Source organism: Stigmatopora argus, chromosome 23 (assembly GCF_051989625.1).
Source record: "Stigmatopora argus isolate UIUO_Sarg chromosome 23, RoL_Sarg_1.0, whole genome shotgun sequence".
NCBI classification, from domain to species: Eukaryota; Metazoa; Chordata; class Actinopteri; order Syngnathiformes; family Syngnathidae; genus Stigmatopora; species Stigmatopora argus.
This window is the reverse complement of record NC_135409.1, coordinates 4,994,332-5,020,487: the sequence shown is the minus strand read 5'-3', so window position 1 is coordinate 5,020,487 and position 26,156 is coordinate 4,994,332. Positions and strand designations below refer to the sequence as shown.

At 43.4% G+C, this 26,156-nt stretch overlaps 3 protein-coding genes and 1 long non-coding RNA gene across 7 annotated transcripts in view; 2 read left to right on the top strand and 2 right to left on the bottom strand.

Annotated features, from left to right (window-relative positions):
- kdm5a (lysine demethylase 5A) overlaps nucleotides 1–12,710 on the bottom strand; it is an 18,433-nt gene extending 5,723 nt beyond the window's left edge. Inside the window, exons 1-23 of the mRNA XM_077593330.1 lie at nucleotides 11,760–12,710; nucleotides 10,688–10,765; nucleotides 10,297–10,419; nucleotides 10,050–10,223; nucleotides 8,878–9,048; nucleotides 8,679–8,757; nucleotides 8,500–8,594; nucleotides 8,264–8,422; nucleotides 7,616–7,735; nucleotides 7,388–7,546; nucleotides 6,542–6,723; nucleotides 6,304–6,466; nucleotides 5,694–5,813; nucleotides 5,434–5,628; nucleotides 4,865–5,043; nucleotides 4,107–4,231; nucleotides 3,889–4,039; nucleotides 3,698–3,818; nucleotides 3,117–3,293; nucleotides 2,860–3,038; nucleotides 2,644–2,782; nucleotides 1,921–2,106; nucleotides 614–1,174 (exon numbers count right to left, since the gene is read on the bottom strand). Of these exons, the coding sequence (XP_077449456.1) occupies nucleotides 614–1,174; nucleotides 1,921–2,106; nucleotides 2,644–2,782; nucleotides 2,860–3,038; nucleotides 3,117–3,293; nucleotides 3,698–3,818; nucleotides 3,889–4,039; nucleotides 4,107–4,231; nucleotides 4,865–5,043; nucleotides 5,434–5,628; nucleotides 5,694–5,813; nucleotides 6,304–6,466; nucleotides 6,542–6,723; nucleotides 7,388–7,546; nucleotides 7,616–7,735; nucleotides 8,264–8,422; nucleotides 8,500–8,594; nucleotides 8,679–8,757; nucleotides 8,878–9,048; nucleotides 10,050–10,223; nucleotides 10,297–10,419; nucleotides 10,688–10,765; nucleotides 11,760–11,906 (3,783 nt within the window). The 5' untranslated portion in view covers nucleotides 11,907–12,710. The remainder of the gene's footprint in view (nucleotides 1–613; nucleotides 1,175–1,920; nucleotides 2,107–2,643; nucleotides 2,783–2,859; nucleotides 3,039–3,116; nucleotides 3,294–3,697; nucleotides 3,819–3,888; nucleotides 4,040–4,106; nucleotides 4,232–4,864; nucleotides 5,044–5,433; nucleotides 5,629–5,693; nucleotides 5,814–6,303; nucleotides 6,467–6,541; nucleotides 6,724–7,387; nucleotides 7,547–7,615; nucleotides 7,736–8,263; nucleotides 8,423–8,499; nucleotides 8,595–8,678; nucleotides 8,758–8,877; nucleotides 9,049–10,049; nucleotides 10,224–10,296; nucleotides 10,420–10,687; nucleotides 10,766–11,759) is intronic.
- LOC144068671 (uncharacterized) lies at nucleotides 11,815–15,706 on the top strand. Its single transcript, XR_013298228.1, has 2 exons — nucleotides 11,815–13,878; nucleotides 14,892–15,706. It is a non-coding gene; the product is annotated as an uncharacterized LOC144068671 (long non-coding RNA).
- LOC144068670 (aldo-keto reductase family 1 member D1-like) lies at nucleotides 12,873–16,202 on the bottom strand. 2 transcript variants are annotated; one of them, XM_077593336.1, is made up of 9 exons: nucleotides 15,891–16,202; nucleotides 15,600–15,767; nucleotides 15,410–15,526; nucleotides 15,110–15,187; nucleotides 14,865–14,987; nucleotides 13,756–13,865; nucleotides 13,490–13,655; nucleotides 13,337–13,436; nucleotides 12,873–13,269 (listed from the first exon to the last, which is right to left on the bottom strand). In XM_077593336.1, the coding sequence occupies exons 1-8, from the start codon at nucleotides 15,981–15,983 to the stop codon at nucleotides 13,386–13,388; spliced, it is 906 nt and encodes a 301-aa protein (XP_077449462.1). In that variant the 5' UTR covers nucleotides 15,984–16,202; the 3' UTR covers nucleotides 12,873–13,269; nucleotides 13,337–13,385. The 2 variants fall into 2 exon arrangements, with proteins under 2 accessions (XP_077449462.1, XP_077449461.1); XM_077593335.1 differs by having other exon boundaries at nucleotides 13,337–13,419; nucleotides 15,891–16,200.
- trim24 (tripartite motif containing 24) lies at nucleotides 16,188–26,156 on the top strand. Of its 3 annotated transcripts, none has more exons than XM_077593334.1 (19): nucleotides 16,188–16,958; nucleotides 17,557–17,675; nucleotides 17,743–17,890; nucleotides 17,977–18,109; nucleotides 18,497–18,613; nucleotides 18,681–18,795; nucleotides 18,867–19,013; nucleotides 19,132–19,246; nucleotides 19,325–19,461; nucleotides 20,570–20,836; nucleotides 20,927–20,989; nucleotides 21,062–21,176; nucleotides 21,263–21,320; nucleotides 22,621–22,750; nucleotides 22,825–23,096; nucleotides 23,949–24,060; nucleotides 24,132–24,197; nucleotides 24,271–24,432; nucleotides 25,265–26,156. In XM_077593334.1, exons 1-19 carry the CDS (start codon nucleotides 16,670–16,672, stop codon nucleotides 25,832–25,834), a joined length of 3,135 nt encoding a protein of 1,044 aa, XP_077449460.1. In that variant the 5' UTR covers nucleotides 16,188–16,669; the 3' UTR covers nucleotides 25,835–26,156. The 3 variants fall into 3 exon arrangements, with proteins under 3 accessions (XP_077449460.1, XP_077449459.1, XP_077449458.1); XM_077593333.1 differs by having other exon boundaries at nucleotides 20,552–20,836; nucleotides 22,621–22,741; XM_077593332.1 differs by having other exon boundaries at nucleotides 16,191–16,958; nucleotides 20,552–20,836.

The following is a 26,156-nucleotide window of genomic DNA, read 5'->3' as shown; positions in this document are numbered from 1 at the left end:
CGCCGCCTCATTTTGTGCGGCCCAAGTAAGTAAATCATGAGTGCCAACTTTCTGTTTTAGGATCAAATTCAAATGAAGATTATATATGTATATTTCATTTCCTGATTTTCTCCTTTTTAAATCAATAATTGCAATTTTATTATCCATTTTTTTTCTTTGGTGTTTTTAGGTCAAAAAGCATTTTGTAAAATCTAAAAATCAATATTTAAAAATATTTTCGGTTTTCCACTTTGATATTGAATATAATTAAAAAAATGTTTTCATTTGAAATGAAAAACAAATGATTATTAGATGTTTGCCCTTACTAAGAAAAAAAGTTCAAATAAAGTTTTATATCTATAAAAAAACTGGATATTTAGGGCTTTTGATCTAGTTCTTACAATCCAATTTAAAAAAAATATCTATTTTTCCAATCCAATATCCTGTTTTTGGTGTTTTTTCAGAGGGTTGGAACGAATTAATTTGTTTTCAATTCATTTCAATGGGAAACGTCCGCTCGAGTTACAAAAAGCTCAACATACGATCTCAGTCCCGGATACGGATTAAGATCGTATGTCGAGGTACCACTGTAATTATAATAACTGCTACTTGTTTATGGGTTGATTTGCATTACCTGCCAGCTCATAGCCCTCTCCGTTAAACACTGGAGAGCTTCTCCTTCCGGTAGCCGCACCGGAAGCTTCTGTAGCGAAACCAGCAGAGATAAGACAGTCTCTAACCTGGGCCGCCTGGACCGTTGACACAGCGGGCATAGAAATTTGGAGTCTTTGCTATTGTTCTGCCAACCAGCGCTGAGCTTTTTCTGCGTTCCCGTTTTGGGCAGGGGTACGCACACCCCGTGGAACCAATCCTTGCACAGCTCGCACTGCAACATGAAGCCGCTGGCGGTCTTCCGACAGAGACAGAACTTGACTTCCTCGATGCGGTCGGCCATGGCCATCTTGGCCAGGTTGGCGGCGCGTAAGGAGTGGATGGCATCCACCTCTTTTTGCTCTTTGGCTTTGAAGGCGGCAACAACGGCGGAGGGTTCTCGCGCCTCTTCCGGGTTTTCGTCCAGGTCGCTCAGGGCGTCGGGGTCGAAGCCTCCTCGTTCCTTCTCCATGAGCTCTCGTACTCGCTTGCGCTTGCTTTTGCTGTTACCGTACACGCCGATGTCCGCGCGAGGACTGAGAACCTAGGGAAAAAAAGACATACGATCATCACCGTGTAAACCACATGTGTCAAAGTGGTGGCCCGGGGGCCAAATCTGGCCGGCCGCATCATTTTGTGTGGCCCGGGAAAGTAAATGATGAGTGCCGACTTTCTGTTTTAGAATCAAATTTAAATGAAGAGTATAGATGTATATTACAATTTCCTGATTTTCCCCCTTTTAAATCAATAATTGTCATTTTTTAATCCATTTTTTCTGTGTTTTTAGTTCAAAAATCATTTTGTAAAATCAGAGAGGGGTGGGGGGGGGGGGCTTTTTGCACGGCAACGCTATCGTAACATAACATAAACAAATTTAAATGAACTTGGATTACGATTCAGACACACTCAAAAATAAGTTTAATCAAACCTAACACTAAAACTTTCTTCTCCCGGGTTGGCTCTTTTTGCCCCGCCTCCACAGAGTCAATATCGAGGGTTGTTTGAGTTTGTATTCCCTTCAAAATATTCCCAAAATGATGCACACAAATGTCCTCACAATAGGATAACACACGACCACTTGCCAACGAGAAGTAGTATATACGCCATTTGCAATGACTAACGGGGAAAAAAAACACTGAAAAAATGCAACGCTCCGCCCGGTGCTCGCAGAGACATTACAAAGAGGAAGTTGCGTATGTCGAGGTACCACTGTATTTAGTATTTAGATAAGCATATATTAGGTTGTTCTGTTACACTATAAACACATTTCATGTTTGTATTTTATCTCACCTGGAGTAGCGTATAAGTTGAATTTTTCTTGAGGAAGTTGCGAGCAGTCCTCTCTCTCCAGGCTCGTGCCGAGGCCACTTGAGACTCCACCTGGGCCAGTGGATCGAGGCGAACCGGGATGGAACGACCTCGAGCCAGAAGGGTCTCCAGTTGGTCCAGGTAAGCGTAGCTACTGCCAGTCTTTGGCTAGATAGAAAAAGGACTTAATTGATTCATTTGGAGACCCTTGCTGAAAGGGTACACGGTCGATTGGTCGCCGGTCTTTTGGTCGCCCGGAAGGTTATTGATAATTACCATTTAAATCGTTGCTCAAATTCCCTAAATACAAACTGTGAATTACTATTTAGTCATACTTAATGCCCTAGTAATTATTAGGCTAAAGAAAAGCTCCAAATTTACCGGAATTTTATTGTTTTTCGTTGTTGAACTTGTTAAAACCCTGACTGACGTAGCTTCTTAAAGGGACAACGCATGTACATACAAACTCTTATACACTCACACGTCGGCTCAGTGAAACTGCTCATGGCCATTGTTGGCTTTTATTGATGCGAAGACCGTGTTGTTTTACCTTGTTTTGTCGCCGGTCTTTTGGTCACCCGTTGTCGCGGTCGGGGCGACCAAAAGATCGGCGACCAATCGACCGCACACGGCTGAAAGTGATTCCTCGAGTGTAAAATCGAATCTTTTTATCCACAAGAAAAGTTTGATTAAAAGAGTCAGTACCTGAATAGCGTCCACTTTTGCACTCCAGTCTTTGGCCTTTTGCAAAGCCTCTCGTAGAGCCAGAATATTCGGCAGGTATGCTGGAATATTCCCGGCCTCCAGGATGATAGTTTCCAAGGCCACCATGCTGTGTCGTGGCCTTGATTTGAAAACATATGGGCAGGAGAGACTCAGTACTGCTTCCAGCAACACTATAAGTCACGAAAAAAAAAATACCTGGCCTGCAAGCAAGCGCGAGCCTTGTCTTCCCATTTCTCGGAGACTGTGAGGATCTCCTGCAGTTCAGCCATGGCCTTCTCCACGGCGTGGTGGGGGGCCAGACCCACCCCGGAATCGATCAGCCGCTTCATCAGCTCCAGGGTGACGCGGTGGGGCTCCGTCAGAGTGATGCGAACCTTCCAAAAAAAAAAACTTGGCGTATCACTTCAAGACTTTGGGTTAACAACCGTGGGTTTTCGTTGAAAAGTCCGAACCTCGTCGAGCCAGCGCGCCTGCTGGAGCTCCTGTTTGAGGCGGGGAAGTTCAGGTAACTCCACATCCAGACCGCTACCGAGGTCTAAAAGGGCCTGCAACTTGGAGGAATCTGGCAGCTCGTCTGTAAGCGCCATCTGCGCCCGCTCGTGGAAGTCTTCTACATTTTCCAGTAACTCCTGGAAACAGATGGAACCATTTGTTTGTGAGTTTGAGTTGGATTTATTTCACATATTAATGAAGATATTTATACAGTGGTACCTCAACATACGAGTGCCCCAACATACGAGAAATTTGAAATACGAGTACAATTTCGGGCAAATATTTATCTTGAGATACCAGACAAATTTTGATATACGAGCAGACAGCGGACGCGAGATGCTGCTCATAAGAACATCATGGCCGCTGTCTCTCTCCCCGCAACTCCCTCGTGTAATGTCTCTGGTCGCAACTCCCTCTTTGTAATGTCTCTGTGAGCATTGGGCGGAGCGTTGCATTTTTTTCAGTGTTTTTTTTTCCCGTTCATCAGTGCGAATGGCCTAGAAATAACTATTTCTGGTAGCATTAGCGCTCCAAAACCGACCTTGACTGGTCTGGCCTGGCTGATAATGCAAGGCAGCCTGTAAAGCTGCTCCACAAAGGCCTTTAGCTCATCCACCGTGAGCTTGCTGCGGGCCCGACTGCTTTCAGACCGCAGGCGGCTGCTACGGAAAGAAAAAAAAAATCAACACTTAGCACCACTTGTCTGACTTATCAGCTCGAACGTGGCCTCACCTGTGTCTCTGCCTGCGGCTTAGCAACATCTGGGCTACAGAAGAGCACGTCTCCGCCTCTTTGACCATCTCTCTGAGGCGACGGAAAAGAGAATTCTCCGGATACTTCCTGTCTTCTGCATCCTCCAACAAAACTTTCAGCTCAATTAGATCTACACGAGAAAGACCAGGCGGTTAAACGTCCGTCATTGAGCCGTTTGGCAGAGGTTTGCCAAGGACCTTTCTTGTTCTTCTGGTCCGCGGCCAAGGCCTCGTTAATCCTTTTCGCCCAGGTGTCGTAGGACTGCGCGCGATTCTTCACGCCGTGCAGCATGGCCGGAAACTCTTGTAGATCGTAGCGATACCTGAACGTGGGGAGATGGAGTTACGGAATGAAAGAAAGGGCTGATAAAGATGGAGGTTTGTTTTAGGTCTATAAAAAAACTAGAGGTACTACTGTAAATGTCAAAAGTAGAGTGAGTGAAATCTAGCGAAAAAGGAGAGAAGCAGAGTCCAAATGTTCTAGGCCACGTGTGTCAAAGTGGCGGCCTGGGGGCCAAATCTGGCCCGCCGCATCATTTTGTGTGGCCCGGGAAAGTAAATCATGAGTGCTGACTTTCTGTTTTAGGATCCAATTAAAATGAAGAGGATAGATGTATATTAAATTTCTTGATTTTCCCCCTTTTAAATCAATAATTGTCATTTTTTAATCCATTTTTTCTGTATTTTTAGTTCAAAAATCATTTTGTAAAATCTAAAAATATATTAAAAAAAAAAAGCTAAAATAAACATTGTTTTAGATCTATGAAAAACTGGATATTCAGGGCTTTTAATCCAGTTCTTTAATCCATTTGAAATCAAGTTGACATTAATGCAGCCCGCGAACCAACCTGGGTCTGACACCCTTACTATACATCACAGGTGTCAAAGTAGTGGCCCGGGGGCCAAATCTGGCCCGCCGCATCATTTTGTGTGGGCTGATAAAGATGTAGGTTTACCTGAGGCACTTGTCGGTGAGAGGGCAGTCGCATAAATCTTCGGCGTGGTGAAGACAAACTAGACGATCAGAACAGGAGCAAGTGAGGGCTGACAGGAAGCAGGTGGTCTTGCACTTGTGGCACTGGCGTTCATCATCTTGGACCAGCTCAAACACTTCCTGCTCAGACGACAGCACCCCCTATGCGTAACGGGGGAAACAACTATTTACTGAGGTCTGGAAAATGTTCATATGTTCTGATCTTGATGATTTTCCCAATGTTTTCTACTTGATTATTATATTGCAAAGAAACACAGTAGACAAAGTCCTCATAAATCAGAAGTGAATGTTCATCGTACAGTGGTACCTTGACATACGAGAAATTTGAGATACGAGTAAAATTTCGGGTAAATATTTATCTTGAGATACGAGACAAATGTTGATATACGAGCAGACAGCAGACGCCAGATGCTGCTCATTAGAACATCATGGCCACTCGCTCTCTCCCCGCAACTCCCTCTTTGTAATGTCTCTGCGAGCACTGGGCGTACAAGGCATACAATTGTAGCGAGAAAAAAAAAAATCCCTCACCATTTCCTGTATTGCTTTTCTGAGCCGAGTCTCCTCGTCCATCATTTCCCCCATCTCCTTGACGACGGCCGCCGCCAGCTCCACGTCCAAGCTCTCCGGATCGGCGGCCATCTTGCACAGCAGTTCGTCGTGCGAGAAGACGCAGTAGCGGCGCAGGCGTCGGTAGTGGGCCACGCACTGACGACCCACGGGGAGCTAGAAAAGGTAAACATATGTTTTAAATTCGCCGGACGGCAATGATTTTGACGGTGCGGCCTTACCCAGTCGGCAGTGCAGAAGTTAACAGCTTCTGCAAAATTGTATCCCTGGTTAAAGCCACTGTGGTAGGCTCGCGGAAAGGTAACCACAAACTCTCCTGCACATTGATTGGTACGGTACACCTATGAAGGTTAAGTTAGAAGTAGTATGAGGAAGGGTTGCGAAACATTTGCAACTAGCCAAGCTAGCTAGCTAGCATAAAGTAGCACTCGGACGTTTGGTCGAAAGACGTTTGGTCCCGGACGTTTGGTCGACCAGACGTTTGGTAGAACGGACGTTTGGTAGAACAGATGTTTGGTAGAACGGACTCTCTGTCTCTCTCTCTCTCTCTCTCATGATTATAATTTTGAGAGCAAGAGATTACCTGGTTGCTCGCTTTCAACAGTAAACTCTCTGTCTCTCTCTCTCATAATTTGACAGCGAGCGAACCCGGTCGACCAAACGTCCGTTCGACCAAACGTCCGTTCGACCAAACGTCCGTTCGACCAAACGTCCGTTCGACCAAACGTCCGGTCGACCAAACGTCCGGTCGACCAAACATCCGGGGACCAAACGTCTTTCGACGAAACGTCCTTCGACGAAACGTCCGGTCACGGCATAAAGTCCACATACGGGCACGCCATGCTCCATGAGGACGTTGGGGTTCATGATGGTGACCAGCTGATGGAGAAGGTCTGGCTGAGATTGAAACAGCTCCGGAGCCAGCTTTTTCATGACCGCCTCCAACTGCTCCGCCGCAGACGCCGGCACCCCGTACCAGGTTTTGGGCTCTCCCCTGATGTGCGAAGAGCAAAACACGAACATGGGCAATTTGGAAATGGTGAACTCCCGTCTTCCATTGCAATCTCACCAATGCAGGAAATTAATAGAGTAGCTCCAGTGGTCTTCAATGTGCCAGCAAAAGGAGGAGAAACACATGCCTACGTAGAGCCAAGGCACCTTCATGCCTGAGATGTCCACGTTGATGTGAGTGAGGACTGATTGCTCCAGGACTGGCATGTTGTTTAGATTCCAGCCAGAGTTGGCGTACTCCTAAAAAGAACAGAAATAAGAAGGTAGTGGTGGGGCTGAGCGGGGGAGACTTTTTGCATCGGTGAATCGTAATATAACATAAACAAATTGAGATGAACTTGGATTACGATGCAGACACGTATGTCGATTTTCTCGTAACTCAAACGAAGGTTTCCCATAGAAATGAACGCAAAACAAATTAATTTGTTCCAACCCTATGAAAAAAACACCAAAAACAGGATATTGGATTGGAAAAACCTATTTATTTGTTCTACTTCGCTATCTATTACTAAAGTAACACATAACTAGTGGTTTAGTATTACTAAAATGTCTTGAATAGAACTAAAATTAAACAGATTTTGCGGAGGGTAGAGAGGGGGAGATTTGCACTGACTAAAAAACGCAGAAAAAAATGCAACGCTCCGCCCAGTGCTCTAGATATCTGTTATACACGAAAGAGATGCGGCAAAAAAGACAGTGCACTAAAATCCTAAACAGCCTCATGTCTTGGCCACCTGGCTTTCTCGTATCTGGAAATTTGTCTCGCATCTAGAGATAATTATTTGCTCGAAATTTGACTCATATCTCGAAATGCTCGTATGTCGGGGTGCTCGTATGTCGAGGTACCACTGTAGTGTTATTTTAGTTTTTATCTTCATTTCAAGTCACAGAGCAGATGTCTCACCTCTTCGTCTCCAAGGAGTCTCCTCTTGCTATCCCTAACCGGGAATCCGCTGCCCACATCCTTGGAGCTAATATCGGCTCCGTACTCCACGATGACGTCCTCTTCGATGCTACTTACCAGGCGCCAGAACTCTTTCTCCACTAACTCGGTGGGTACCATCTGTAAAACCCCCAAAAACATCTTGTCTGTTTCGGGACTAAAGTCAATGCCTCCGTTCTCTTCACATACGTGGACGGGCATGTTGAAATAGTCCGACTTGAACTGATCGGCCATTTCTCCGAAGCTCTGGAGTGAGTATTCCCTGACGGCCTGCTCGAAACCAAACGCCTCTCTGGGTTTGCTGCACTCCTGCAAATAGGGCACAGGTGTCAAAATGGCGGTACGGGGGCCAAATCTGGCCCGCCGCATCATTTTGTGTGGCCCGTGAAAGTAAATCATGAGTGCTGACTTTCTGTTTTAGGATCAAATTCAAATGACGAGTATAGATGTATATTAAATTTCCTGATTTTCCCCCTTTTAAATCAATAATTCCAATTTTTTAATCAATTTTTTCTGTTTTTAGTTCAAAAATCATTTTTTAAAATCTAAAAATATATGAAAAAAGGTCAAATAAACATTGTTTTAGATCTATAAAAAACTGAATATTTAGTGCTTTTCATCCAGTTCTTTTAATCCATTTATAAAAAATAAAAAAAATCTAAATATTATATCTAAAATGGTCCGGCCCGCATGAAATCAAGTTGACATTAACGCGGCCCGCGAACCAACCCGAGTCTGAGATGCTTGAAATAGGGGAAAGATTCGAATTGGCAAGGTCGGTCGCTGCCAATCGTCCGTTTGTGAAACTCGGTCAGAGGAAGAACACGTTGGCTTTACCTCGGCGACACACTTGGGGCAGCGCCAGTCGCCTTTCGGCACGTCGTGGAGAGGTGGTATTAGGCAGAAAGTGTGGTAGCTGTCATCGCAGCCGTCGCAAAGCAACAAGCGGTCTTCCTCGTCGCCACGTCCGCACATGAGGCAGAAGTAGAGGTCGATCTGTGGGGTTGGGTCACGTTCAGTTGCCAAGACGTAAAAAGCAAGCGGTCCTGGTGAATGGATGCTCAGACACTTACAAAGTTGACTTCGAGCGTCTCCTTGCGCGGTCGCATTTTGATCGCAAAAGCTTGAGCTTTGAGGTGACGGTGCTTGTTGTGGTAGCCGTCGTCGTCTAAGGCCACAAGCAACATTTTGAGCTTCTTCGTTAAATAGGAAACCATTTGAAACAATGTAGACCAAACTAAAGGTCTCTTACCTGCTGAAACAATTTCCAAGTCGACCATCTTGGGAGTGGCGCCGAAGAGTTTGAGGCCTTTGGGTTCTTTGTTTTCCCGCTAGAATTGAAATAACAGTAACAAAGTGAAGAACTGGATTTTCTTGCATATTATATAAGCCGCCCCCGCGTATAACCTAAAAAAATAATAACAGTAGTATATTTCCTTATCGAGCCCCACCTCCGATTTAAGGCGCCTTGACCGTCGCTCTTTTGTCTGCGCTAGATCAACCTCGCCATCTTTGTCTTTGCCTTCGTCCTCCTCTCGGTCGTCCTCCTCCACCGCCTCCTCGCCAACTCCCTCGTCCACTCCCTCGCAATCCTCGCCATCCACGTAGAGTTGCTGGAGGCCCTAACGAAAGCAATCATTGAGGATTTACAGTGGTACCTCGACATACGAGTGCCCCGAAATACGAGAAATTTGAGATACGAGTCAAATTTGGAGCAGATATTTATCTTGAGATACGAGACACATTTTGATCTGCAAGCAGACATCGGACGTGAGAGGCTGCTCATAAGAACATCATGGCCACTCGCTCTCTCCCCGCAACTCCCTCGTGTAATGTCTCTGGTCGCAACTCCCTCTTTGTAATGTCTCTGCGAGCACTGGGTGGAGCGTTGCATTTTTTCAGTGTTTTTTTTTTCCACGTTGGTCAGTGCGATTGGCGTATGCACTACTTCTCGTTGGCAAGTGGTCGTGGGCTATCCTATTGTGAGGACATTTGTGTGCATCATTTTGGGAACAATTTGAAGGGAATACAAACTGGAAAAAACCCTGGATATTGACTGAAAGTCAGTGTGGAGGCGGGGCAAAAAGAGCCAACCCGGGAGAAGAAAGGTATTACAATGTCAAAGAAAATTAGAATTAAGTTTAGTGTTAGGTTAGATTAAACTTATTTTTGAGTGTGTCTGCATCATAATCCAAGTTCATTTAAATTTGTTTGTTATGTTACGAGCGCGTTGCCGTGCAAAAAGTCCCTTCCCCTCTCTCTCCCCCCTTCAAAATCCGTATAATTTTAGTACTATTAAACACATTTTAGTAATATCAAACCACTAGTAATGTGTTACTTTGTTAATAGATGGCGAATTAGAACAAATAAAACATTTTTTCCAATCCAATATCCTGTTAATAGATGGCAAATTAGAACAAATCAAAATGTTTTTCCAATCCAATATCTGTTTTGGATGTTTTTTCAGAGGGTTGGAACGAATTAATTTGTTTTTAGTTCATTTATATGGGAAACGTTCGTTTGAGTTATGAGAATATCGACATGAGATATCGTATCTTGAGGTACCACTGTATATCAAAATCATTAGTTTTTTTTAAAAAGAGGATTTTTAGACCATCCGTACTGTAGTAAGAGAGGCTCCAGACTGGAAAAGCTCGTAGGGGTAAAGGATCCTCTCATAATGGGATCGTAGAAGCGAGCCGGTGCCTTTTCCTGGTGGGAAGCCCATGCGGTTGCCCACTTTGGACCATCGCTTCTCTTTACACACCGTCTCAAAACCACCTTCGGAAGCCACGACCTGGAAACGCGGGGGGAAATTGCAGAATTTTATCACAAAACATAAATATCCTACAAAGGGACTCCAAGTATACCTTGCTGAGTTGATAGAGGTCCAGGACCTTTCGCTCCACGTGTGGGAAACGAATTTTAGACCCTTGCAGTTCCCAGAACTTTGCAATTTGGTCCAGAAAGTTGAGCTTCACACGCGTGAGCGCCTGGAGCCAAAAAATTGAGGACATTGTAAGTTTGCAACACTCGCATAAGACGGTACTCGGACGATTCGCCGAAAGACGTTTGGCCGTCCTGGGCCGCAACTTCTGTCCGTCGGCGAAACGTCTTTCGGCGAATCGTCCGGTCACGGCATCGGACCACCCTCTGGTGGTCGAGCCATAGCAACAGTGACAACCAACCCTGTTCTCCCCTACATAATGCACATTATTAACATACAGATACAGCATGTAAATGTAATTATGATGAACTCACTTCAAGTTCATTTAATCTTTGTACTCGAGGCGTGAACCTGAAGTGACGCACATCGCACGCAAACGGAGGTTGCCAGTCCTGTAAAATATTTGCGTTATAAATGTCATTTAGAGGCACAGTATGAGTTATGTTTCATATTTCTTCAAGTCAGTGACACAATATTCAATAGTGACTTTAGAGTTGGTTGTGGTACATCGGGACCGTCCCACTTTTTCTTAGCGTCATCGTTTTTGGATCGTCAAACAATAAAAAAGCAACTATATGATGGGTATGTTTAGTACTAAGCATTCTACAAAAATGCAGTTTTGAGGCATGAGAGGGCCTCAACACCAAGCTAACGTGAATTAGCCTGCCAAATATGTGTATTATATTAATTATATTCATTTAAATTCGTTTTTGGGCGTTTAAAAGTCAAAATGTTCAATCAAATGAAGTGAAATTAAAGAGTTTGAGTTGTAAATTCACAATCTAAGCCTTGTGTGACCTCTAAGTGAAGTGATATATGGATATATGGATACTATATGGATATATGGATACTATATGGATACTATATGGATATATGGATACTATATGGATATATGGATACTATATGGATTTATGGATACTATATGGATACTATATGGATACTATATGGATACTATATGGATACTATATGGATATATGGATAATATATGGATATATGGATACTATATGGATATATGGATACTATATGGATATATGGATACTATATGGATATATGGATACTATATGGATATATGGATACTATATGGATATATGGATACTATATGGATATATGGATACTATATGGATATATGGATACTATATGGATATATGGATACTATATGGATACTATATGGATACCATATGGATACCATATGGATACCATATTAATATATGGATATATGTATACTATGTGGATATATGGATACTATGTGGATATATGGATACTATATGGATATATGGATACTATATGGATATATGGATAAACAGGCACAGAAAACAAAGCAATAAATATAGACAATATCTGAAAATACTCCGTTTTTTGTGTTGTAATGGATGTTTTTCAATGTACCTCCGGCGGTCTGATCTTGCAGATGCCAGTTTTCTCGGCGATGGGTCGGATTTTGTTGATAAATCCAAGAGGGTCCGAGAAATCCTCCCAACTGGGCTCAAAAACAGGACATTCGGGAGGTGGTACAAACTCACCGATTGCAGACATGTTCGGGTGTTTTTTAGCCCACTGTGTCTTTTAATCGTGTGTTGTCAGTATTCTCAAGTTGCTTTCAACAGGCCATGAACGGATCCAAAGGTTCCTCATCGCGTGGAACATCTTCCATCATCTTTTCTTGATGTAAATAACGTCAATGACGTTGAAAATAGGGGATGTTATGGCTGTATTTTACACCTTACTCGGGTTTGGATTAATGCAAAAACACTCGGATTTGTGGAGCTTTGTCGCCTGTCCTAAAGAGGACACAGGGCAGTGTAAGTCCAAAACGCCATCATCACGCCTCTTTTCTGAGGGGCAGATTCACATTAGACCCGAGTCCACGACTTTTCCCCGCAGGATTTGGTTAGATTAGATCCACAAAAGTTTCTTGAGAATAAAAACAACACAATCCAGGGTTGCGATGTTAGTTAGCTCCGGCTGCTAAACTGTGGAACACATGAGATCTCGGTGATGTTGCGCTTCCCATTAGGCGTACTCACTTCGGGGATTAAACGTCCATTTAAGGTATTCCAATGCTTCGGATAAAAACCATCATTTTTATTCGGATCAGGTAACTCAAGAGCATTGTTGATCGACCCCTTCAGTCGCCTTCCGCCATTCATTGACGCGTACGGGAAACTAGCATAAGGAGGCTAATTTGGTTAGCTAGGCTAGCGAGCGTTGCGCAGTCAGCTTTGGGGAAAAACGTCGCTTTTCCAGATTTAAAATGAAATATTACGATAACTAATGCGTTGCTCGTTGTCTTAAACCCGTAAAAAACTGAACTGTAGTTTTTCTTAAGTCACTTTTTAAATAATTTAACGTCGCACGTCGCTGTTGTTGCTACAGTGATTGTGGTAGCGCCTCTAGCGACTCGGAGTGGTCATTGACATGAATAATTTATTTAATACATTTTATTTAAAAAGAAAACAAAACGAAAAAACACATTAAAGCCCAAACCACTAAAAATTGACATAAGTTTAAACCTCTTAAGGTTGAACCTTTAATAGTCCCTCAGAACAAAAAAAAGAATATAATTTTTCGTGATATTGTATATTTATATAATAATATAGCAGTTTTTATCAGGGGGGAAAATCACTTTGCACAAAATTCATGTATGAAATATGATGGGTTTGGTCCAATAAGATAAAAAAGCACCATTATTGGAATTTATAGTTACATAACATGCTGTAGAATGGTTAATATACATAAAACAAGACCGTAAAAAATGAGGAATTTAAACCTTTTAAAAATATAACATAGCTGATTGTATTTGATTTGTATAACACTCCAAATCACATTGGACAAGAGCAGAAAATACTTCATTTTTTAATAGTCATCGTGAAATGGATACTCGGGATGGTCAGCCCACCTGTGGAATAAAACGTTTATAAATATCATTTTTTTAACAACCTGTTCACTAATGCTGTATTACTCACATGAGAAGCTCCACGAAGCGAATATTTTTGTTTAGACCATCAATGGCTTTCATGTCCTCGTCGGAAATGCAGAAATCAAAGATCTGCATGGACGGAGTAACTGGAGATTTGAATTGACATGGATCCAAAAGTTATACAATGACCCAAACAAACCTGAAAGTTCTCCCTTATACGATGTGGCCTGAAACTTTTTGGAATAACCACAACTCCCTTCTGAACGTTAAATCTGAGCGCAATCTGAGCTGTGGTCTTCTTGTATTTACAAGCCAGTGACACAAGAAGCTCATCCTCCAGCAGTGGCGGGCAGGTTAAATTCACCCTGTGGAGAAATGACATTTCTACATCTACAAGACAGCCATTTTATTAAACAAAAGGGCATTTTCTCAGGACATGAATCAATTGGGATGTGTCTTCAATACCAGGATGCATCTCGAGATGTGCCTAACGGGCTGTATCCCACAATGACAATGTCTCTCTGCCTGCAATACTCCAACAACTTTGGGTTAGTGTAAAATGGGTGGCATTCAACCTGAAAAGACATGGTAAGTTCGCTTTTTTTTCATGCATACATAAGTACAGTGGTACCTCGACATACGAGTAAAATTTCGAGCAAATAATTATCTCTAGATACGAGACAAATTTCGAGATACGAGAAAGCCAGGTGGCCAAGACATGAGAGGCTGGTTATGATTTTAGCGCACTGTCTTTTTTGCCGCATTTCTTTCGTGTATAAGATATCTACGAGCACTGGGCGGAGCGTTGCATTTTTTCAGTGTTTTTTTTCTTCCCGTTAGTCAGTGCAAATGGCGAGGCGATCGCTAATACGAGTTATATAGACTACTTCTCGTTGGCAAGTGGTCGTGCGTTATCCTATTGTGAGGACATTTGTGTGCATCATTTTCAGAATATTTTGAAGGGAATGCAAACTGAAACAACCCTCGATATTGACTGAAAGTCAGTGTGGAGCAATGATTCCTCTAATTTTTTGTTTGTCTGGGCAGAAAGACAACCTCCCTGAGCACACTGAGTACCGGTGTGAGCAACATCATCATTGTTCGCTATGGGCACACACCAGTATCACACCTGCCATAAGCAGGTGTATGTCTACTACACATAAATGATTTAGTAATAATAAAATGTAATGATTAATATCTACGCGTTGCCGTGCAAAAAGTCGCCGCCCCTCTCTCACCCCTTTGAAATCTGTATAATTTTAATACTATCAAACATATTTTAGTAATATTAAACCACTAGTTGTGTTACTTTGTAAATAGATGGCGAATTATAACAAATCAAACATTTTTTCCAGTCCAATATCCTGTTTTTGGTGTTTTTTCAGAGGGTTGGAACAAATTAATTTGTTTTTAGTTCATTTCAATGGGAAACCTTCGTTTGAGTTACGAGAATATCGACTTACGAGCTCAGTCCCGGAACGAATTAAGCTCGTATCTCGAGGTACCACTGTAGTTATTTCAACCGTGGGAAAAAAAATCCACACATGAACGTTTGCAGTCCATTTTGTTTGCACCTGATTTGAAACTGGTTTGTGTTTCAGTCCAGGTTTGTTGAGGATCAACTCCAATTGCCGCTTGTTGAAGTTGGATACCCCAAGCGATTTCACCAGTCCTGCGTCTTTGCAAGCTTCCAAAGCCTAAAGGAGGGAAATTGTTTGGGGTATTTCAAGTAAACAAAACACCAAAAAATGTGGGTGAGCAAATACAAGGCTTTTTGCCTGCAATTTTCAATACTACTCAAGTTATTAATTAACTTCACCTCCCAAGTTGCACAAAGATCGGTCTCATGATAAATATATTTCCCATTCTCATCTCTTGGATAGAAGTTGTCCCCTGGCTGTAAAAAAAATATATAACATGAAAATAATAGTATGATGAATTTAGCAAAGTTCCTTTCCCTTGCTTTGATTTTATTTTATAAAAAAAAAAACAGCAGCGAGCCACTGGAGGATTTTTCTACCGCCTGGATTTGCACGTTTTTTCACAATAGAATGATGTCATAAGCCACATGTGACTCTTGAGCCGCAGGCTGCCTTTCCAGTAATAAATGCGATTGTACCTTAAACGCCAAGGGCAACTCAATGATGTATAAATCGACATATTCCAACTGTAATGTCTTCAAAGTTTTCTCCAGAGCAGGCCGGACCAGTTCTGGTGAATGGAATGTGTTCCAAAGCTGCACAAGAGTTCATAGTCGGTAGTCAATATTCATTCGTGCAAGATGTACAAGTCCAATCCTTTTGGCAAACCTTTCCGCAGTAGAAGATCTCTTCTCGTTTTACAGTCCCGTCTGCTATTTTGTCTCTGATGGCTTGTCCCACTTCATGTTCGTTGTAATAAATCAAAGCTCCATCAATGTGTCTGTATCCGGTCTCAATAGCCACTTTTACAGCATTATACGTAGTGTTTTGGGGGGTCTGAGGCAGGAAAATCATTTGATAGAGGTTTAAGTTGAAGGGAAATTGTGTGTGTGTGTTTTTGTATGTTTTTTTAAAGTTTTTTTTATGATCGATCAGCAGTTGTGGCGCAACGGGTCTTACCGTGCGCGGATCTGCGTAAGTCCCCAGTCCGATGACGGGCATGCTCGTCCCATCGCAAAGGGGGACAACATGACTTTCGGTAGTCCAGTTCATTATCAGCAAAGTTTCAATAATTCATGAATTTTCCCTCCAGCAGTTCCACGACGTCTGCGTGCGCCGATGAACACATGCGGTCATGTGTCATTTAATTCTGACTACACGCCCTTTTGTTCGTAGAGAAAACCCCACCCACGCACACCGAGCGACCATGTCAAAATGACAAGTGGTATGTCTGCGTCAGCCAAGCCGTTATTCCGTCGATTTTTTTAGGAATGAAAACGCACATTAATTTGCATTTCAAATGAGACATTGTCCCTTTAAGACGCCCCAATGCATTGTGGGCAATCGGTGCATCTGTCGCGCTAAAAGAACCGATGACCGCTTCTCCAAAAGGCACATTTTATTCATTTTAACGTGAGTTGTATCCCCTTTTTAACAAATAAGACGTCATATAAACACAGTTTTAAACGCAAACAATGCCAATGGATAACATTTAACCGAATAAGACGACTTCATAGCAATGTTGCTAACCATGCTAGCATACTAGTTCCAACGCATTTATTACGGTCGCAACATTAATAGGCTTGTAACGGGTCAGATAATACGAAAATAGATGTAACGCAATAAATGCTTGCGATGTCCCGTGAGTATAGCGTAAATAAAAATACACCGTCCTTTTGTGCTTCAACGTAAGCGGAACGTCATTCAGTTTACAAAAGAATCAATACGCGCCCAGCGAAATGGATTCGACTGGGAAATCTGTTGGGAACGACGACATTGTCATTATTGTGGAGAACGAGGCGGAAAGTTTACCACTCGGGGAAGAGAAACCCAAGCCCCAAAGTGCCATCGGGCTCATGGACACATGTCCCATCTGTAAATTGAGCTTTCACAACCGAGAGCCCAAATTGCTGCCTTGTCTTCACTCGTTCTGCAAGAGATGTCTGCCTGCACCGTTCAGGGGAGTCGAACCCAGAAGGGAACAGTCCCTGAACCCCCTCGGACAAGTGGACAAGAGCAACAACCAATGTGAGTGAAGCATCCTCTCCGCCTATCCCATTTTATGTAAGGGGAGAGCAGGGTTTGTTGACACCAGTGGCGGTCCGTGCATTTTCTCGTAGCGCCTTCAACGAATCAATCCAACCCTCAAAAACTATTTTATGGCTATAAAACCTCGCTAACAGACCATTTGGAATTATTTAATAAGTATTGATGGACAAAATATGATATATGATTCAGATATTTCTTAGACCAGCAGAGAAGGCCTTGAAGGCCCTGACGGCCCGCCACTGGTTGACACATGGGTTGGTTGTCATCAGCAGACCAAAAATGGATTGGAAATGCCTGTTCACAACAGGGTGTTTTCTACTGTCTCAAAAATCTGTCCACAGTTGGGCAAGGAAGTCCGCCATTTTGAAAAATGCTTTTAACAGTCACAATCTCATTATTTTGCTTGTCGAGTGATGACTTCAAGATAAAAACTAGTTCCTGTTGGGGCTAGAGCCATTTTTTTCTCAGATGTCTTCGTGAAGCACAATTTTAAAAAACTACCCAAAATATAGTTGCATATGTTCAAAAATAAGTTTGTTTGTTTTTCATGACGCTAACATGTGATCCCTCCTTCCAGTGGGAACCATCCGTTGTCCAGTATGTCAAAACGAATGCTGGGAGATGGACATGTTGGACAATTTTTTTGTCAAGGACTCCGCAGAGGTGCCGAGCAGCACCATGGAAAAAAACAGCCAGGTTTGGCGGTTTAAATGTCCGTTTTTGCCCAAGCGTCAGCTTCTTATCTGAACCTATGTTTTGACAGGTATGTATGAGCTGTGACGACAACACGGAAGCAACGGGCTACTGTTTGGAATGTGTGGAATTCTTGTGCGTGACTTGTATCGAGGCGCACCAGAGGGTGAAATTCACCAGGGATCACACCATACGGCAGAAGAAGGAAATGTCTCCAGGTGACTGACATGAGTCAACCATTGCGACACTTCTATCATGTGCTTTAAAAAAAAATCCAATTGATTTTTTTCCTTCTCACGTGCAGAAGCAGTCGCCGTCTCCTCGCAGAAACCCGTATTTTGTGACATCCACAAGCAGGAGCCGTTGAAGCTTTTTTGCGAGACGTGCGATCGCCTCACGTGCCGTGACTGTCAGTTGCTCAAACACAAGGATCACAAGTACGGGCCAAGAATTTGAGTTATGATTACAGTAGTACCTCGAGATACGAGCTTAATTCGTTCCGGGACTGAACTTGTATGCCGATTTTCTCGTCACTCAAACGAACATTTCCCATAGAAATGAACTCAAAACAAATTAATTCGTTCCAACCCTCTGAAAAAACACCAAAAACAGGATATTGGATTGGAAAAAATGTTTTATCTGTTCTAATTCGCCATCGTGTCCGCTGTCTGCTTGTATATCAAAACTTGTCTTGTATGTCAAGATAAATATTTGCCCGAAATTTTACTCGTATCTCGAAATGCTCGCATGTCGGGCCACTCATATGTCGAGGTACCCATGTACAGTGTTTCAACTCTTTACCTGAGCATCTTCATTTTACACAGTTACCAGTTTTTGGAAGACGCGTACAGGCACCACAGGCAGTATCTGGAGAACATGACGCACAAGTTGCAAGAAAAGAGGAAGGCCATTGAGGAAATCTCTTGCTCTATTAGCAATGGGTAATTATTTCTGTTAAGTCTGTTATTGTTGGAGTGGGTCCACATTCTTCACTTATTTCTTCTTCAGACTGCAGCAAGTTGAAGAAAACCGAAGGTCTGTCACAAATGAAATCAAGAAGGCCATCTGCAACCTGATTATGGAGATCAACCGGAAGGGAAAAGTTCTGGCGAACCAGCTCGAGGTTGGTTTCAATTGCCCCCCCATTGGGAATATTTTGGATGGGTGACCTAATGCGGGTGTATTTTCGCCAAGTCTCTGACCAAAGACCACGAGGTGGTTCTGAAAAAGCAGCAGGATGAGATCAACATGCTGCGCCGGCAACTTGACCACGTGATTAGTTTCACTACATGGGCCACGGGCAACCATAGCGGAATGGCGCTGCTCTACTGCAAGAGACTTGTAAGTGGATAGTCACATCCAATCAATAGAATTCAGTAAATTACCCCCCTGAGGTGAGAGTGGGATTTGAACACTCTTGAACTTACACAGCCTTGATCAATGCAAACTCTCCTTTCAGATTCTATTCCAAATTCACTATCTAATGGGCGCCAGATGCAATTCCACCATCATCCCCCAGAGTTCTGTTCGCTTTCAGTCCCGCTCTGGTTTCTGGGCTTCAAACGTTGATCTCGGTGAGTTGCGGTCGCAGATCAAATGCCCGCTTTCTGCCGGTGTATTGTCACTTCTAAAATGGCTGACTTGGACTCTAGGTTCTCTTCTGGTGGAAAGAAGCTCAATGCAGCCGCCGGCGCCCACTCAAGCGGGAGGTCCACGAGGAGAGGCGCCGGCTGTAGGGCTTATGTCCGCTCAGCAGCGTCAAAGCACACTAGCCCAGCTGCAAATGCAGGTAGGGGGGGAGGTTTTTACGCAAGCGTCACGCTCTCCCCAGCACAGCACATGGTAGTAGTAGTGACAAAGTAGTTGTATTAGTAGCAGTGACAAAGTAGTTGTATTAGTAGTAGTGACAAAGTAGTTGTATTAGTAGTAGTGACAAAGTAGTTGTATTAGTAGCAGTGACAAAGTAGTTGTATTAGTAGTAGTGACAAAGTAGTTGTATTAGTAGTAGTGACAAAGTAGTTGTATTAGTAGTAGTGACAAAGTAGTTGTATTAGTAGCAGTGACAAAGTAGTTGTATTAGTAGTGGTGACAAACTACTAGCAGTAGTAGTAGTGACAAAGTAGTAGTAGTGACAAAGTAGTAGTAGTAGTGACAAACTAGTAGTAGTAGTGACAAACTAGTAGTAGTAGTGACAAACTAGTAGTAGTAGTGACAAACTAGTAGTAGTAGTGACAAACTAGTAGTGACAAACTAGTAGTAGTAGTGACAAACTAGTAGTAGTAGTGACAAACTAGTAGTAGTAGTAGTGACAAACTAGTAGTAGTAGTGACAAACTACTAGCAGTAGTAGTAGTGACAAACTACTAGCAGTAGTAGTAGTGACAAAGTAGTATTAGTGACAAAGTAGTATTAGTAGTAGTGACAAAGTAGTATTAGTGACAAAGTAGTATTAGTAGTAGTGACAAAGTAGTATTAGTAGTAGTATTAGTAGTAGTAGCGACAAATAACAGTGACCCCAAGGTTTTTTGTCCAAGGAAAAACAATCAATGTAGTCCAATAATTGAAATAGCTAGTAATCATGCTTGACTCTCAACTTTTCTTTAAACGATAGATAAAAACACGCTTAATAAAATGAAATTCAGCCAAAGCACCTTCCCTCTCCGTGCCGCACATACCTTGTGTGTCTAATATGTGGACATCATTTATCTTCAATCTACACAAGGGACTAAAGATGGAAATGAGCCCTCAGCTAAAATCTGACATATTTACTTATATATATTCATGAACATGAATCTGAATATGTTCATGAATATGTGCTGTCCCTTATTCATAAATAAATCAAACTCCAACATGAAACGTGCGCCCATTCCTCTATCTCAGGTTGAAAAAATGTCCCAGCTGACCCACAGGCAAGGCGCGTCCAACCACTGGCCCTGGTACCAGAATGCACGGCTCAGCGGTCCGCATGGCGCTCCGCACGGCGGTCCGCACGGCGCTCCGCACGGCGCGCCACCGCCAACCCGACCCGTTCAAGGAGGCTCCTCCCCCTCCCAGAGCATGAGCGGCATGACGCAGATGGGACGCAGATACGGGGGCGCCCACGCCACCACCAGGAGTCCCAACTCGTCGTCTTTGCTGCAGAACGCCGGGTTCCCGTCTCCCCAGGTAGGATAGAAGACTGGCGGCCCTCCAGGTTTATAAAGCAGTGGGAGAAACCCTGCCGGCGCTCCATAACGTGCTGAATTTTGCTAACAGGGCACGTTCCGCTACCCGCATCCTGTGCCTCCTGGAGGGGGTGCACAAGTACCACATAACCAGGTTGGTTGAATAACCCCAATGTGTTCTGTATCGTATACATTGCGGATTAATGCTCTCCATTTTTCCCCCCAGCGGAACTTGGCAGAACTTTCCTACCTGAAGAGGTGCGAACCCGGCGGTCTCCCTACCACTATTAACATCGCCCTCACCAGGCCCAACTTTACCTCGCCGACTATTGACAAGCTTGGTAAGTCATGTGAATACAATGCGCTGTTTCTGTCACACTATATTTAACAGTGACGTGGATCATTTTTCTTCTATTTCTTCGTTAAGTTCAAGGAAGGAACAACTCGCCGACCGCTAAGCCGTCATCTTCAGAACGAAGCGTAGGGTAAGAAATGAAAAGTCATGCTGACAAACTAGTAGTAGTAGTGACAAACTAGTAGTAGTAGTAGTGACAAACTAGTAGTAGTAGTAGTGACAAACTAGTAGTAGTAGTAGTGACAAACTAGTAGTAGTAGTAGTGACAAACTAGTAGTAGTAGTAGTGACAAACTAGTAGTAGTGACAAACTAGTAGTAGTAGTGACAAACTAGTAGTAGTAGTGACAAACTAGTAGTAGTAGTGACAAAGTAGTAGTTGTAGTAGTGACAAACTAGTAGTAGTAGTGACAAACTAGTAGTAGTGACAAACTAGTAGTAGTAGTAGTGACAAACTACTAGTAGTAGTAGTAGTAGTGACAAACTAGTAGTAGTAGTAGTGACAAACTAGTAGTAGTAGTAGTGACAAACTAGTAGTAGTAGTAGTGACAAACTAGTAGTAGTAGTAGTGACAAACTAGTAGTAGTAGTCGTGACAAACTAGTAGTAGTAGTAGTCGTGACAAACTAGTAGTAGTAGTAGTCGTGACAAACTAGTAGTAGTAGTAGTGACAAACTAGTAGTAGTAGTAGTGACAAACTAGTAGTAGTAGTAGTGACAAACTAGTAGTAGTAGTAGTGACAAACTAGTAGTAGTAGTGACAAACTAGTAGTAGTAGTGACAAACTAGTAGTAGTAGTGACAAACTAGTAGTAGTAGTGACAAACTAGTAGTAGTAGTGACAAACTAGTAGTAGTAGTGACAAACTAGTAGTAGTAGTGACAAACTACTAGCAGTAGTAGTAGTGACAAACTAGTAGTAATGACAAACTACTAGCAGTAGTAGTAGTAGTAGTGACAAACTAGTAGTAGTAGTAGTGACAAACTAGTAGTAGTAGTAGTGACAAACTAGTAATAGTAATAGTGACAAACTAGTAGTAGTAGTAGTAGTAGTAGTGAAAAACTAGTAGTAGTAGTAGTATTTTTGACCTTTTCTGAATAATTTATCATGACAAAAAAACTATCTATAGCGAGATTGCTTTTTTCTGCTGACTGTTCAACTCCCGCCGGTTACTTCCTGTTGATTTGAGGTCGCTTCCTGTACATTTTAGGGCATGTTCAGGTCACTTCCTGTTCCAGTTGAAGGCAAACTCATTAGGTGACCAATGATTAGATTAGCAGTGAGTGCTACTGGAACAGGCTAAAAACAGCAGGCTGTGTATATTTTTGAATGACAATTTCAAATAACAAAATAAGAGCCTGGGAGGAGATTTTTGACCATGTCATTCTCCAAAATTCCGGTTTTCTTTTTGTTTCCCACAATCATGGCAATGAAGGCCGGGGTCCTGGAAGCCCAATACCGAAAGCCCGTGCGTTGGTCCCACAGCCAAACGACGGAAAAGGTCGTCTCCCGGGCCCGTCATCGTCATCAAGGACGAACCGGAGGATGAAGAGGAAGTCCGTTTCGTAAGGGCAAAGATGTCTTGGAATATTTGGCTATTTTTTTTCCACTAACATCACCACTCTTCATTTTCTCGTAGGTGCAGTCCAGTCTTCCCGACAGCAGCACCGGGGCCTGTCCCACGCTCCAGCTCAAGATCGGGACCCCTTACTCCACCCAGCTGCCGACGGAGCCCCGCCCTCCGCCGGGAGCGCAGCCCAGGTCCGGCGAGAGCGCCGTGGCGACGGCGGACGACCCCAACGAGGACTGGTGCGCTGTGTGCCAGAATGGAGGAGAGCTGCTGTGCTGCGACAAGTGTCCCAAAGTTTTCCATCTCTCCTGCCATATACCTGTACTCAATGAGTCACCTAGGTACGAAAACTGTATCAGAATCCAGAAATAAATACGGTATTTGCCTCAATTTTCACAAAAGACGGCAGCGTGCCTTATAAACCGATAGGCCTTTATATATGGATTAATATTTCGTAAGCATTTAACGAAATTCCCATTAGTACAGCATTACTACTACTACTACTACCACCACTACTACTACCACCACCACCACTACTACTACCACCACCACTACCATTCATACTACTACTAGAACTATTACTACTACCACCACCACTACCATTCATACTACTACTAGAACTATTACTACTACCACCACCACTACCATTCATACTACTACTAGAACTATTACTACTACCACCACTACTACTAGAACTATTACTACTACCACCACTACTACTACTAGAACTATTACTACTACCACTACTACTACTAGCACTATTACTACTACTAACACTACTACTACTACTAGCACTATTACTACTACCACCACTACTACTACTAGCACTATTACTACTACCACCACTACTACTAACACTACTACTACTACTAGCACTATTACTACTACCACCACTACTACTACTAGAACTATTACTACTACCACTACTACTAGAACTATTACTACTACCACTACTACTACTACTACCATTACCGCTACTACTACAACTACTACCACTATTACTACTACCACTACCGCTACTATTACTACTACTACTGCTGCTACTACTGCTACTGCCACTACTACTACTACTACCGCCACCACTGCTACTACCACCACCACCACCACTACTATTACTACCACCACAACGTGGAGCGCCAACCAAACTGAGTTTGAATCCCCCGATCTAATCCTCATGTCCTCTTTTCTCACAGCGGCGAGTGGTTCTGCTCCTTCTGTCGAGACCTGGTCTCACCGGAAATGCTGTACGAGTGCAACTACAATGACACGCAGGGTCCCGAAAGACTGCCCGCTGTCGACCAAAGGGTGCGCAATTATTCTTCATTTGGGTTCCTTTCTACCAGGCCTCTCATTGTTTGGACGGACTCCTTTTGCAGACGTGTGAGCGGCTGCTTCTACTTCTCTTCTGCAGCGACTTCAGCTCCCACTTCCAACACGCGTCGGTAGGATTTTGGAAATGGAGGGAATGAAAACGGTGGTTCTTCGAATGTGGCTTTGAATGCCTCTCTTCTGCAGGAGTCCAAAAGATATAAAGAGGTGATCGGGAATCCCATGGATTTGTCTTTGATCAAGAAGAAGCTGGAGTGGAAGGCACGAGACGGGGAACGTTACCACGCTCCCGAAGATTTTGTCGCAGACGTGAGGCTTATATTCATGAACTGTGCCAAGTACTATAAGGTAAAATGATGTAGTAACGTGGTTAACTCAGAAAAATGTGTTCATGTCTTGTTTTTGTATGGCTTGGCATCCCGGTCGGTGTCAGAGAACCAGGAAATGTGTACGTCGGCATTTCTTTTTAATGAATGAATATGCCGATATATGTATCTGCAGGCAAACGTATTTAAAAAAAAAGTTAATACAGTGGTACCTCGACATACGATCGTAATCCGTTCCGAGACTGAGATCGTATGACGAGCTTTTCGTAACTCGAGCAGACGTTTCCCATTGAAATGAATTGAAAACAAATTAATTTGTTCCAACCCTCTGAAAAAATACCAAAAACAGGATATTGGATTGGAAATTTTTTTTCTTCTTCTAATTCCCCATCTATTAACAAAGTAACACATAACTAGTGGTTTAATAGTAATAAAATGTGTGCACGAGTATACTTCATTACCCAGAAAGCCCTCTTTTTTCCCGCGCATGCACGTTGTGCGTTTCCTGGTCGGAACTCGTCTGAATTGCCCCCGCCTTGTTACATGGCCCTTAGCCTGGTGCTTTTTCTTGCCAAATAAATTGAATTGAATTGAATAAATCATTCGGTGCTCATAGATATTGTTATACACGAAAGAGATGCAAAAAAGACAGTGCCATGGCCACCTGGCTTGGTCGCATCACGAAATTTTGATCGTATCTCGGGCGAATTATTCGATCGAAATTTCCGTCGTAAAACGAGAATCTTGTATAACGAGCGGTCGTATGACGAGGTATGACTACTGGCATTTAAAAAAAAACATCGCGTTTTACACATCTAGTTTCGCCCCCAGTTCTCATTATTTGTTGCTTTCAGGCCAGCACGGGAGTGGGCGGGGCCGGCTTGTACTTGGAGGACTACTTTGAGGAGAAGCTCAAGATGCTGTACCCCGACAAGACCTTCCCAGGAGGAAGGGAGGAAGGTATGATCCCACCGCTGGAGGACGAAATCGACGACGAAGAGGAGCGCCAGGACAAAGCGGCCAGTCCGCCTGAGAACCCCAGCCCACCCGAGAACGCCAGCCCACCCGAGAACCCCAGCCCACCCGAGAACGCCAGCCCACCCGAGAACGAGGCTGCGGACGAGGACTTGAAATCAAAAGAGCAATCCACAGACACGAACCCCTCACAAACCCAGACAGAAGTTGCGGCCCAGGAGAAGGAGCCACTTCCCGGGGAAAATGACGAACGAGAGGGCGAAGAAGTTCAAGCTTCCCAACCTGTGGTCGAGGAACCAATGGGCTCTCCGAAAGAATTCAACGCTGCACTTGCTAGCGAACTTGACCAGACTTTCGATATAGGAGAAAAGCAGGAAAGCGCCCCAGAAAATGTCCCAGCCGAAGAGCAAGCCGAGGGCGAGATGCTCCGCCCTGATACGGAAACATAGGATGCACGAAGACAGGCAGTCTTCCATATTTTGCAATAGGAAATATATAGCAAGGCTTGACTGAACAAGCATCGTCAATGGCATTTTCCACAGGGCGGATGGACATTTCTTCAATTGAGTTGATTAATTTAACTGGTCATCATGACTGATTTCCTTCACCCCAAAGGCAAAAAGCTAGCCGTTGAAAGCATATACAGTGGTACCTCGCGATACGAGCTTAATGCGTTCCGGGACTGAGCTCGTATGTCGATCTTCTCGTAACTCAAACAAACGTTTCCCATTGAAATGAAATCAAAACAAATTAATTTGTTCCAACCCTCTG